The following is an 11,931-nucleotide window of genomic DNA, read 5'->3' as shown; positions in this document are numbered from 1 at the left end:
AATTTTGTAAATTTTTCAACAAGTCCAGTCAATCAATTGAAAATGTAGTTTGAAGCAAACAAGTTTTGAGATTACTTTTTGATTGGTTCGGTGGCTCTTACCGTACCGACAATGCTTTCAATTATCTTGTACAAAGCTTCTTACGAACCAAACGTTGGAAAACTGCAGAAAAGCTTTCCACGCACTAGAAAGCTTCAACTCTCCAACGCAACTCTCCATCAGCAGGAAAAGCTAGTTCCACACGATCGATGTTTCACTGCCAGCCGGGTTTTCCACAAATTGCTGCACCTGCTTCACATCCATAGTCATGCGAAAGCTCTAAACAGAGAGCAGCAACACATTCCAATGCGCCATTTCTCCTACCAGCGCACGCTTTGTCTCTCACCTTCTCTCACACTCTCTCTCGTTCCACATTGCTTGTAACAACTTTCGCGCGTGGAGCCTCTTCCATGTGGAGGCTTTCTTCCGCGTGCAGACTCTCCCAGCATCACGAATCCAACGACCGCGCGGAAGCCCGATCAGTTGGCAAAGGTGGCTCTGCTGGCTGTGCGAGCAGTGCATTCGCGGTTAGACGATCGGACCGATCGGACGCGCCGACAACTTCCTTTCCAAAGCCAGTGCCAGGTGGGGTGGCGTGATTTACCTGGGCCGGAGTTTTCATCTTCCGTTCGTTCGGAGTAGCAACGCGTAGCCCTCCGCAGTAGGGGCCACTTTGTTTGTGCTCGGCACCATTTCTACCGTCCGATTGAGCAATCCAGAAGTGGTGCGCAGATTACGCGATCGCTTTACAGCCTCACTTAGGCAGCATATTCCAGTGCCAGTGTTTTACTGTTTCTTTTGTGCATAAAGTGTGTGTTTTTAGCTTCCCTTGGCAAGTGAAAAACGAGCAGTGTTGGTACCAAAGAAAACATAGTTGCCGAGAGGCGCCGGTTTGCAATTGAGTCCGGCGTGCTCCCTCGAGTGGCGGGAGGATCAGCTTGATCCCCGTGCTCGAACGCAATGATGAGATAAGTGCAAAAATTAGTGTTGTTTGTGCAAAAGGGTAGCCATGTGTGCGTGAGCATGGTATTACCGAAGGTGCAACAACTCGCAAGCTATTGCCAAAACCGGGAAGTGAACCGCGAGTGAAATGGAGAAATTACCGATCGAAAGCCTGCCTTAACCGCAACCGTTAACAAGTGCAATATTAGTGTCCCACCTAAGTAGGTGCAGTAGGGAAAAAGTGTATGTATGTGAGTGTTTAGAGGTTGTTTTAGTTACAACTTGTTCACTTGAACAGCAAACAATACAAAGAAGGGAACGAAGGGAATTGTGATACGAAAAATATTCCAAAAAAACACCGCATGAGCTGAGTCTAACGTTAGAAAGCTACCAAAAACCCGAACACAACCCGTCACAACATGAAGTTCATCAACAGGATTACCGCCTTTCTGCTGCTGCTCCTAGCGGGCGTAACCAAACCAAATCAAGGTTAGTATCGGGGTATCGGGGACACAGCGCTTGCCAGCGCCAGTTCGCACGCAAAGGTAGACGCGAACTTCCTCGCAAAAAGACAAACCTGTTCTTGAGATCCAGAGACAGAGAGAGAGAGAGAGAGAGAGAGAGAGAGAGAGAGAGAGAGAGAGAGAGAGAGAGAGAGAGAGAGAGAGAGAGAGAGAGAAGGAACAAGATCCCGCAGGACCAGCCATCGTCGTGACCGGTCGCACAGCAGTCGTAAGTGTGTCACATTTTTCCTTTCATCCAAAGCCCACCATCGACAGCACGCGCACGGAGCCGGTCTAGGCCTAACCTAGGAGCCACCCTTGCTTGCGGGTTGTGCGTTTCCTGTTTCCCTTCGGGCCGGAATCAAGACGCAAGTCTGTTGCCCCATTCCGGTACTGTTATGTTTTCTCTTAAGTTGTTTTTATCTTTCGTTTTCCTTTCCGGCCCGGCCTTCGGGGTGGGATGGACTCTCTGCCAGTCTGACACGGCGACCCATTTTGGACTGTGCCGATTCGTAATGATACTTGCAGCGTACGCTAGTGTCCTGCCCGGTGACGGTTGCTGCTGGCGTTGCAAAAGAACGCACAATAAATTGTGCGTAATTAATTGCGCGTGCACGAACGCGCATCACGGAAATACGGTCGTCGCAGAACGAACGACGACAACTCGTAGTGTTTTCATTTGTATTCTCTCTTTCAACGCCCTCTAATATACTTCAGCGTACTCTGGTACTCTGCACTGGTCCCCTTTTGCTTTGGTGCAAATGATCCTCCAAACGTTGACATTTAACATCGAGCGCGTAATTTCGTATCCCGAAGGCTCCACCTTTTTCTTGTACCATTTACTTGCGTACCGGCACAAAAAACAGAAACAAAACAGCGTACCCTCCAGAACCCGATTTTGTTTCTCCCCCCGAGCACCCCACCCGCTTCAATGAAGACATTCTACGCCACGTGGTGCACATCCTCCCCGTGAGAGGGGTGGCGCGCAATGGCGCTAAAAGTTTGTCTTCCGAAACACGAAATGTAATCAAAATAAAATGCGGAACGTGTTGTCCTTTCCGCTTTTTTATTATTAGTGGTGGATTGCCCTCTGTACTGATGGTGAGGTTCACTGGAGAAGGTCAATAGTGGGTGTCTCCAGCAGTAAGTGCCGCATGCCGCGTGGATTAGTTTTCGGAAGTGGAATAGCATTTCGTTCCCCTTTTTTCCACAGCTGTCGAGAGGGTAGGATGAAAACCAGTAGATGCTATAGCTATTATCATCGTTGGTGGAAAACAGCTCCGTGTGTGGCGTTGGAAATGTGGAGGAAAAGAAGAGATAAAGTTCAACGAACCATCTCCCAAACCATCTCCCGACTGCGTGTGTGCACCGTTTCGAACCGGCATGCCACTGTTCTGTGTTGCGCTCATTCATTCTTGAGCTACAATCGTCTTCATCATCATCATCATCATCAGCATCATCAGCTTCATTACTCAAACTTTGCACTAAAACGCTCCTTTCGCGATCCAGTATCACTGTTTGTTTGCACAAGTCTTATCCTGTGCGCGTTCAATTACTGAAATGGGATCATATGGTATGGGCAATGGATCGATTGATTCGACTACGCGGTCATATTAAAGGTGCCGATTACACGTGCAAATGGTTGGTGCTAGCCGGCCGCACTTGAAGCAGTTCTACTTTTAATCGGCCGGCTGGCAGCAGAATCCAACGATAAAGTAATTACTTTCGCTCGCAAGGTGTGGCTGGTTGTGTGAGTGTGTGTGTGTGTGTGTGTGTGTGTGTGTGTGTGTGTGTGTGTGTGTGTGTGTGTGTGTGTGTGTGTGTGTGTGTGTGTGTGTGTGTGTGTGTGTGTGTGTGTGTGTGTGTGTGTGTGTGTGTGTGTGTGTGTGTGTGTGTGTGTGTGTGTGTGTGTGTGTGTGTTGTGTGATGGCTGGTCTACACTTTCCATCTGCCATCTTTGGCTGCTTGGCCAGTATGGTAACGGAATCTTTCTACGAGCTGCTGGGACGATTTGATAACTCGTGAAGTCTTATGTTTCTCATGTTTTGTTCCTGCCTTCAATGTTAGAAGATCAGCAAGGTGGACGGTACCAGAACATGAACGATGTTGGGTACGAAATGAATTACAATGTTCATCTTCGAATTCAATTACATCTAATCAAGAAGTTTACTTTCGATCAGAGCGATACGTAATACCCGCGAGATTTGTTTTTCGTCCTATGCGCATTGCGCAACAGCACTTTTTAGCTATTTTAAATCGTTTTTGCTCTGTTTTCCTTGAGAGGTTTGATTAATGATAAGATAATTTTTTTTTTTTCATTTTTTTAAATATTGTTTATTGTTTACTGTTTATTTGTCATTTGATATCTTTCATAGAATTGCTGGGACACTTATTTATGTAATAAATCGTTAATTCACCTGAGAGATATAATTTGAATTGTGTAATTGTAATCTTCTTGTTTAGTGTAATTCATTTTCGAGCAATGCAACGAAATACATTTCATACAGTTTTCTCAATACAACATATTATATTAATATATGTTAAGATATTAATTTTAAAATGATCTTTCATAGTTAATAAAAATAATTTTGTCAAAAAAGTGGGTCATGGATTATAGTTTATTGCATAGTTTTATGGGGTCATGGCTCCTGTTTTTGTTTCAATTCGCAACATACACTAGGGAAATCCTTTCGCCAAACAGAATGCCAAAGTAGGAAGCAGTTTAAAACCTTCATACGACGTCAGCTGACGCACTCGGGAGGCCATAACTTGCTGCTCCATCTACACGTACATGTGCGTATGTGCCATATGTGCTTGTTCGCAAGCTCATAAAACGATCAACACGTTTCTCGCCGCTACACTAGAACGATGTGCTGCTATTAAGAATACACAACAACCATTTGCTGCTGCACTATGATGGACATCAGCATGCCACCAGTTCCTGCGCTCCTCTGTCAGATTCTCGGTGCCAGACCATAAACACAATGCTAGCACAAAAATCACACGAGTACGCATGTTTGCGGCGAGTCCATGTTCTACACCTCCCAAGCGCAAGCGATGAAACGAACGATGAAAATTTGTTAAAAATAAGCATCCGCCAAGCATCCGGACGGTGCGGTGCGATCCTGATAAACTTCGTTGGGTGGGGGCGATACGCCAGAGAAAGTTAGGATTGCGATGATTGATTCCAGCATTCCAGCAGAAGCAAGTCTGGCGGGTGTCGGCTGGGGCCCATTCCTGTGCGATCGGGCAGGAACAGGGCAAAACAGTGGATATTGGCAGTTATGCTGTGAGGGATGGAATTGCGAGCGAATGCAATCAAATGAAGGTGCGAATGGAGGCACAGACAGGTGTTCATAATTACAGATATGAACTGTATTGTGTTCCTACTCCCAGCCATTCCCATTCGGCTCCATTATGTTGCCTCTTTGCGGGCTTTCCATTCTCACAAGATGCTCGCTATGGGGTTTCTCCTTTGTCTTTTACGCCCGCTGAACTTTGCGTTGGTTCTATCTTCCCTGCTCGAGGGAGTTAACGAACAACAGTGCCAACCTTTTCCCTTCGTTCGCAAGTGCAACTTTCGACCCTGAAACGACTCTGCCGCTTCTCCGTTTGGGAATTTGTGGCAAAATAGAGCGAAATTTCTCCGCACCACATACGGCTCGCATGACATATGCTGACGCTTTGTACACACTTCACAAGAAAAGCTCAAGGAAATTTGTCGTAATACACACATACACATATTCACACACATGTGCACAGAAACACGGGCTGGGTTAATGAAAACCTCATCTTTTACCCCTTTTCTCTTGACATCCAGCGCCAAACGATTGTGCGCCGCTCCCATTATCTCCTACGCTCACGCCCATTAGGGATCCGCCGATCTTCGTCTTTTTCGCACAAAAGTTGGCGAGACGGGCAACCTTATCTACAAACCACAAAGATTGTTACTAACGAGGTGCCACAAAAGGAGGGGGGGGACATCGTTCCACCCACTCCACTCATCTAACAAAAAAAAACCTGTGGCATTAGGCGACATTAAGATACTTTCCATTTTCTGTGTGTGCGTTTCTCCCTTCTCCACACTCTCGTTTTTGTTGCTATTGTCCAAAAATTTGATCTCACAGCTAACGAAATTTGCAAAGTGCACCACCAGCACCACCAGCGGCACGGTTTTGTGTGAGTGTGTATGTGTGTGTGTGCGTATGTTTTGGATGTAGTAAACAAAGCGACCACGAAAACGCTGAGACAAACCAAACTGTCCCAAAAGGTACGCTGCTAATTAGCGAAGGAAAGTAAGATCACTTTCGGTGGGTTAATGATCGCGTGCGGGTGAGAGCCGAGGTCGATAGTTGGCCAAAGAAAATGGTGGGTGGAGATGGGCAGACAACGATGATAAAGTGTGATGAGAAATTGTTTGCGCAGGGCGGTGGTGGGTGGGAGTGTGTGGTTGGATGTTGTTTATTTCAAACGGAGCTAGACAATAAAGTCGTTTTAAGAGGAGTTTCATTAATAAGCCAGTTATAAACAACAACGAGTCGCACCTTTTTATTCGATCGGTGTTTGCTGGAGGGAAACGTTTTATTGTTTCCTTTACATCTGATAACTTATCAAAAGTACTCTTTGCAGTAAATTTATCTTAAGAAGCTTTAAAGATTTTTTTTTAATTACTTAAATTTCGTATTAAAATGTATGGATTGAAGTAGCCGCAAAGTCACTCATTTCACAAAAGTTATAAGAGTAGATTTCTTAGACATTTTACTTTGAAGTTAAAACAAAATTGCTAAATTATTCTATTTGAATGTTTTTGTGGCAGTTTGCCATTTAAAAAGAAAGTAAAGTGAATTTGCAACATGGCCTATCAGGTCGCTTCTGTTGTCATCCCGGTACATAATTTCTCCCCTTTATGTACTCTCCTTTTTCACTTGACATGACTCTAATTATGCTCGGTCCCAGCTGGTGCTTCAACTTCTCAACCACACAAACCTTCCTAAGCCGACAGTGGACAGAAGACAAGAAGACAAATTCAAACACAAATCAGCAAAAAAATGTATGCAGGCAAATTTTGGACCCGTTACGCTGGGGGTACTAAATGGGCACGCTCTAAGGTACGTTACTCTGCAGCCCAGTGCTACTGACTACCCAAGCCAAGATAGGTTCGCGTGTGAGTAATTTACGCGCGTGAACCGTTTCCAGAAGTCACTCGGCTCTTGGACCACTCTGTCGGTGTCTTTTCAAGTGATTTTCCACTCCGTGTTGAAAAATGCAAGCACAAAAGGTCGCTGAGGCCGGTGCGTTCATAGGCGAAAGGAAAAGCCCGACACTGAATATAGCCAGGTTGACCATTCGGTCATTTCTTCTCGAGCTGAGGTTGTGTTGGAAATTCATTACTTTCGTTGTACGCAATCAACCAACAAGGGCTGCGTAGTGGTTTGGGAAAATATAGTGAGAAGAAAAACACTTCCACGTTCGGACAGTGGACGGGGTAGGAAAACGTTTGCCGGTGCCCGGACCAAGAACTAGGTTAAATTTATGTACATAACGAAATTTGTAATAAACTCTCCAAATTCACAGCACTGACCGAACGGACTTCGGGAGGGGTGGAAGATAGTAATAAAAAGAAACAGAATAACTTTCCGTCTAATGAAGAGTAAAGATAAACGGAATGTAGAGTCTGAAACTGAAACCGAAACGCAAACCATACGCAAGAATCCATAAATACCCGAACCGTCAATAGAGACCTTTAAGTGAACCGTTGCCTCGATACGGCAGTAGTGTTTGACTTGCGTTCACACCCTCCGCCAATGGCGGCATGCTGGGCCCATTCAATCGTGCAAACCATGTTGTAGTGAGTGTGTTGAGCCGTTGCCACGAGTTTCGCAAGTTTCTTCCGGCTGCTTGCCATTAGTTCGGCGAATTTCCGCCGAAACGGTAAGCATCATCAGAACGATTATCCATGATGTACGGCCGTGATGAATGAATGATTTCTTCCAGCGCACCAGCCGCGCACTCACGAGAAACATTTTTCATAAAGCAAGCACTCCTTGGGGTGATGGAGTAGGAAAAAACATTCATACACGTAACGTATTCTTGTTCTGTGTGTTTGGTAACGATTTCTTTCCATCATCGGAACGAATTAGCCGGATAGGTTACGGAGGCTGGAAAGGATCTCGGATACGCAACTTAGTTGGCGTTGGCAACTCATCAGCTACCCGTCTTTTGCCCGTAACGCTGCTACTACGCGCAACAGGCCTCGTTTGGTGTAAATCCGATCCAAGTTCCGAGTTTCTGCCCACTTTCAGGCCCACCTCGACCTCATCCGCATCGCCCCATACCGGGATTCTGACCGGTTTTGCTTCTCCATCAGCCCGTCGTGAAGGGTTTTCACACGAGTGAACGAGACGGATGCGATGAGCCCTTGCCCTCCCAACGCCCAGGACCGTTAGCGTAGGCCTGGAACTATTTTTTCCCTTTCTTGTTTTTGTATCGTTTCTCTATTCCTTGCCCATTCATTTCCTCATTCCCTGGTGACCTATATATTGGGACGTGCAAATGAAACTCATCGCTGACTGATCGTCGGCGGCCCTTCAATTCGAATCCGCCTCTTTGAAATGTACCGGTGAAGGTGTTGTGCTTCCTTTTACCTGGCCTAGGTTCTCGTTATCACTCTTCTAACGTTGCTCTGGGTGGAATGGTTTTTTTCTCTCTACGTACCGTCATCATCAAGGATGCAAAGTTACGCTCATTTACGTTACGTATTGCCCTGCTCTCGTCCTTGACGGTCGTTCGTCCTGCTTCCAGAGCAGATGCGATGGAAAAAACAACCATTGTAATTAAAGTGCGAAAAACGTCGGAAAGCAAAGTGGAATAGAAAAAGGGGATATAATTTCTCACCGGAATGACGCTGAAGATTGACGCTGTGAATGTTCACTTGCCAAAGGGCATCACCAGCTGGCGCACAAAACAAATCCTTTTTTCAACATCGCTTCCGCCCGTTAATGGCATTGTAATTATTCTAGTACGGTTGTGTATGGTCGTAGAACATTTACGCAAAATGCTTTAGAAATGAAAAAGAACTCAATATATTATAACGAACAAGGTCAACTTTATCTTAAATTTATCAAATGAAAAACGAAACCTACAAAATAGTACAAAAGTCTGTAGGAACATTTTTATCATCATGAGTGTAAAATAATGTTTCTTTTAGATTCCATACTTTGCCTTGTTTAAACTTCATCATTCGAAAGAAAACACTACCGAGGAGTGAAAGTATTTCCTTTCTTTTGCAACGATCAAAACGAAACCGAAACAGAAGAATGAATGTTTTGCTAAACATTTTATCTTATGTTCATCTCTATTTCATGCCTTTTACTCGCACACTAAAAGAGATACATTTGCCATACAAAGAAACGATTTCGCCTAAAAATTGACACCCTCCGTCATTCGACATCATTGTCGTCTGGTGGGTGCAAATTGAGCGGCAAGATAAAACCCAACAGCAGCTGCAGCAGACGGAAATTTCGAAGAGATGCATCATCTCGGTACCAAACGAAGAAAGCAAACGGCACAATCAACCTTGCACCACGCGGCACGGCAACAAGAGCATACCTTCGTCCAGAGCGGGAAACCTCCCCTCTTAGCGACGCTCTTATCACCACACCGATTGCCATGGAAAGTGTTATGTTCGCTGTGTTCCGTGTGTTCCATGTCTGCCAGTGGCGCTCGAAACGCATGCAAAGATTCATCCCGAGCTTAATACAGTGCGTCAAAGGAAAGAGAGAGGGCGAAGAGTGTGGAAATACAAGGATCACAGAAAAAGTACATCTCAAACGTAGAATGGCAAGGGAAAGGAACGATCCATAAAGACCCGAGACCATCAACCCGAGGATGGTATAGCTTTTATGCTGCCGTCAAGTGCGAAAACAGAACGAGAAAAAAGCCCGAGCGATACACGACACGAAGGTGACATCTCTTTGTGGTCCACTTTAGAGTTTCCTCGGTCGGATGAATGTGGTTTAGATTCGCAGTGGCAACAGTGTGTCGGTGCAGGCGGCTGCAACGGGCTGCGAGAACCTTGCATTATAAATTCCGTAACACGATTACGGCGAGATCCGTGCACTGTATCGTACCCCCTGCAACAAAGAACTGTTCCAAGAGATTACTCCCTTTATGTGTGTGCAAGAATGCTGTTGCTGCTGCTGCACCGGTTTTATCGTGCGTCTTTTCTAACGCTTGTGATGGGATTCTTACAGCATTCAACGCTCATCATGCTGCTGACGCCAAGAGCTTCAAGAACTCGGGACATTCCGAAGGAACTTTTGACGGATGATGTGTTTATTCTACTCGAAAGCATCGGACAAACGGTGGATGGGAAGGAGTTAGAGTAGCATTCATGAGAACCCCTGTACCGCCTTGCATCAATCGTAGTCCAGCATGATCCGACAGTGTGGCAGTCGCTGCCGGAGTCCCTCAATGTCGTCGTAGTGGACGGGATGGAAACCCGACTGCTTGTGGAACAGGGAGCATCCATCGAAGCACAGCAATCGCAGCTTGGCCAGCTTCTCGAGTAAACCGTCCAGCTGCAGCGTTTCCAAATGACAGGACACAAATATAAGCTTCTGTAAACGATTAGCCGGGCTGAGCTCCTTCAGAACGTCTCCGGGTAGTGCCACGCCCGCGAGCTCCAATGCCAGTAGGTTCGGGAATCGATCTAGCCACCCAAAGATCACCTCGGCCTGGATGGAGCGTGCGGTAAAGTGCAAACACAGCCGGCTCACTTGCGTTATGTTCTGCGTGATAAAGTCCATCGTGCGCGGTGCATCCGTGCCGGTAGAGTGGATGAAGAAGCGCTTCAGGTTGTCCACCCGAAAGTAATGGCACGATTCATCTGTCACCTTGATCAATGACAGGTTCTCGAGGCCCGGCAGATTGATTGGCGGTTCCGGCGGTTTCACGTACGGGTAGTAGTCACTGATCAGCAGCAGCTTCAGATGCTTGAGCGAGGACAGCGGTACGAGCGCCTTCGGGTTGTTGATGTTCATCTCGGCAATGACCAGATCCACCAGCTCGACCGCATACTCGCAGATTGCGGCCAGCATCGACTCCTTCAAGCCCATCCCGAGCGGTATGTACTTGGCCCGGGTGTCGATGACCTGTAGCTTGCGGCCCCTCAACAACCGTTCGGAAACGCACGACTCTATTCTAAAGTCAGCCATGTTAAAGTACAGCGACTCGGAGCGAGACGCCAACAGACGTATCATCAGCTTCACTATTCGCAACCGTGCGTCCGTCAGCGGGCTGCCAAGGTTGGCCCGCAGCACTACGCTGTAGTACTCGCGGTCACTAGCCTCGAGCAGCTGGGCCATCTGCTTCAGCACGGGGAGGGAGTAGTCGAGATTTAGCTGCAGGTGAAACCGGTGAATGTACACCTCCGAGAAGATGATGGCATTCCAGCGCTGGCACACGGACGAGGCCGTTTTGACATCCCGCAGGGGCAGATAGTCAAATATTTCGCAAACCAACTAGGAGGGAGAAGGCGGAAAAAACGCAGTGAGAGGCACACAACAACAAAGAACTGTCATTACACCATCCTCAGACTGGGGCCTCACCTCGAAAGGAAGATCATCGAAATGGAGGTCACTTTCGTATGTGGCGCACATCGTGTTGATTGAACTGGCACACACAAACACTCGCTTGTTGAGTTTTCCACTTCTTATTTTCAGGAAAAGCTAACCTTTTCGTTAGCGTACAAACTATCACAACAACGCGATCGCTGTAAATGCGTCGCCAATGTCAAGTTCAACTGACAAGCGTCCGAGAGCAAGCTCACGTAATTCTCACCTCACTGTGTAAAGTCGCCTAGGCGCATGTCAGCAAACCCGTTCTCTGACTGCATTTGTTTGCAAATAATCAAGCAGGGTTTGGATTCTTGGCAGAGAGCAGACAGGCAGTGGGTAGAAGAGTCGTGGTGTTTATTTTTACTTTCTTCCTACACTCTGTGCCGAAACCATGGCTACCGATGATGTGACGGCGTGTTTCGGGCCGAGTGTGTAAACAAATTGGGGGGAAACTGTGGGATGGTTTGCTTGTACGCTCAACGACCGAACATTAACCCATCCACATACCGAACCTTCTGAGTAACTCATGGTAGACACAGTCAAATGGATAAGCATTACGCTTGATGCCTTTGAGCTAATATTTCCAGGCTGCATCATCTTTGTAAATCATACAGAAGCATTCAGAGCTTATCTTATCTACAGAATCCTCTCATCCCAGGATGCCCCCCGGAAAAACACTACATAGTTCAAGCAAAGTCATAAAAACTCTCATATAGGTAGAAGGAATACGATTCAAAGCGGTAACAAAAGTACACTTCGAGGTGACGGAAGCAGACACTGAGTGTCCGAGGCTAACGGAACGATTTACATTGATTTCCTCTGACAATTGA

General features: G+C 46.5%; 2 protein-coding genes across 3 annotated transcripts in view; one reads left to right on the top strand and one right to left on the bottom strand.

Annotated features, from left to right (window-relative positions):
* Positions 1-907: 907 nt before the first annotated feature.
* LOC121589193 (cadherin-89D) overlaps positions 908-11,931 on the top strand; it is a 31,518-nt gene continuing 20,494 nt past the window's right edge. For both annotated transcript variants that reach the window (XM_041907911.1, XM_041907910.1), the window contains exon 1: positions 908-1,470. In XM_041907911.1, coding sequence (XP_041763845.1) covers positions 1,401-1,470 — 70 coding nt within the window. In that variant the 5' untranslated portion in view covers positions 908-1,400. The remainder of the gene's footprint in view (positions 1,471-11,931) is intronic.
* LOC121589194 lies at positions 5,976-11,318 on the bottom strand. The gene is made up of 2 exons (XM_041907912.1): positions 11,093-11,318; positions 5,976-11,005 (listed from the first exon to the last, which is right to left on the bottom strand). Exons 1-2 carry the CDS (start codon positions 11,141-11,143, stop codon positions 9,902-9,904), a joined length of 1,155 nt encoding a protein of 384 aa, XP_041763846.1. The 5' UTR covers positions 11,144-11,318; the 3' UTR covers positions 5,976-9,901.

This window comes from Anopheles merus, chromosome 2R, assembly GCF_017562075.2.
Source record: "Anopheles merus strain MAF chromosome 2R, AmerM5.1, whole genome shotgun sequence".
Lineage (NCBI taxonomy): Eukaryota > Metazoa > Arthropoda > Insecta > Diptera > Culicidae > Anopheles > Anopheles merus.
This window is presented reverse-complemented; position numbering and strand designations above follow the sequence as displayed.

Excerpts from the sequence above, each read along its gene's own strand:
- LOC121589194 (XM_041907912.1), bottom strand. The coding sequence starts at position 11,143 with ATGTGCGCCACATACGAAAGTGACCTCCATTTCGATGATCTTCCTTTC. Across the intron at positions 11,006-11,092 it reads TCGATGATCTTCCTTTCGAG|TTGGTTTGCGAAATATTTGA; the intron begins GTGAGGCCCCAG and ends TCTCCCTCCTAG.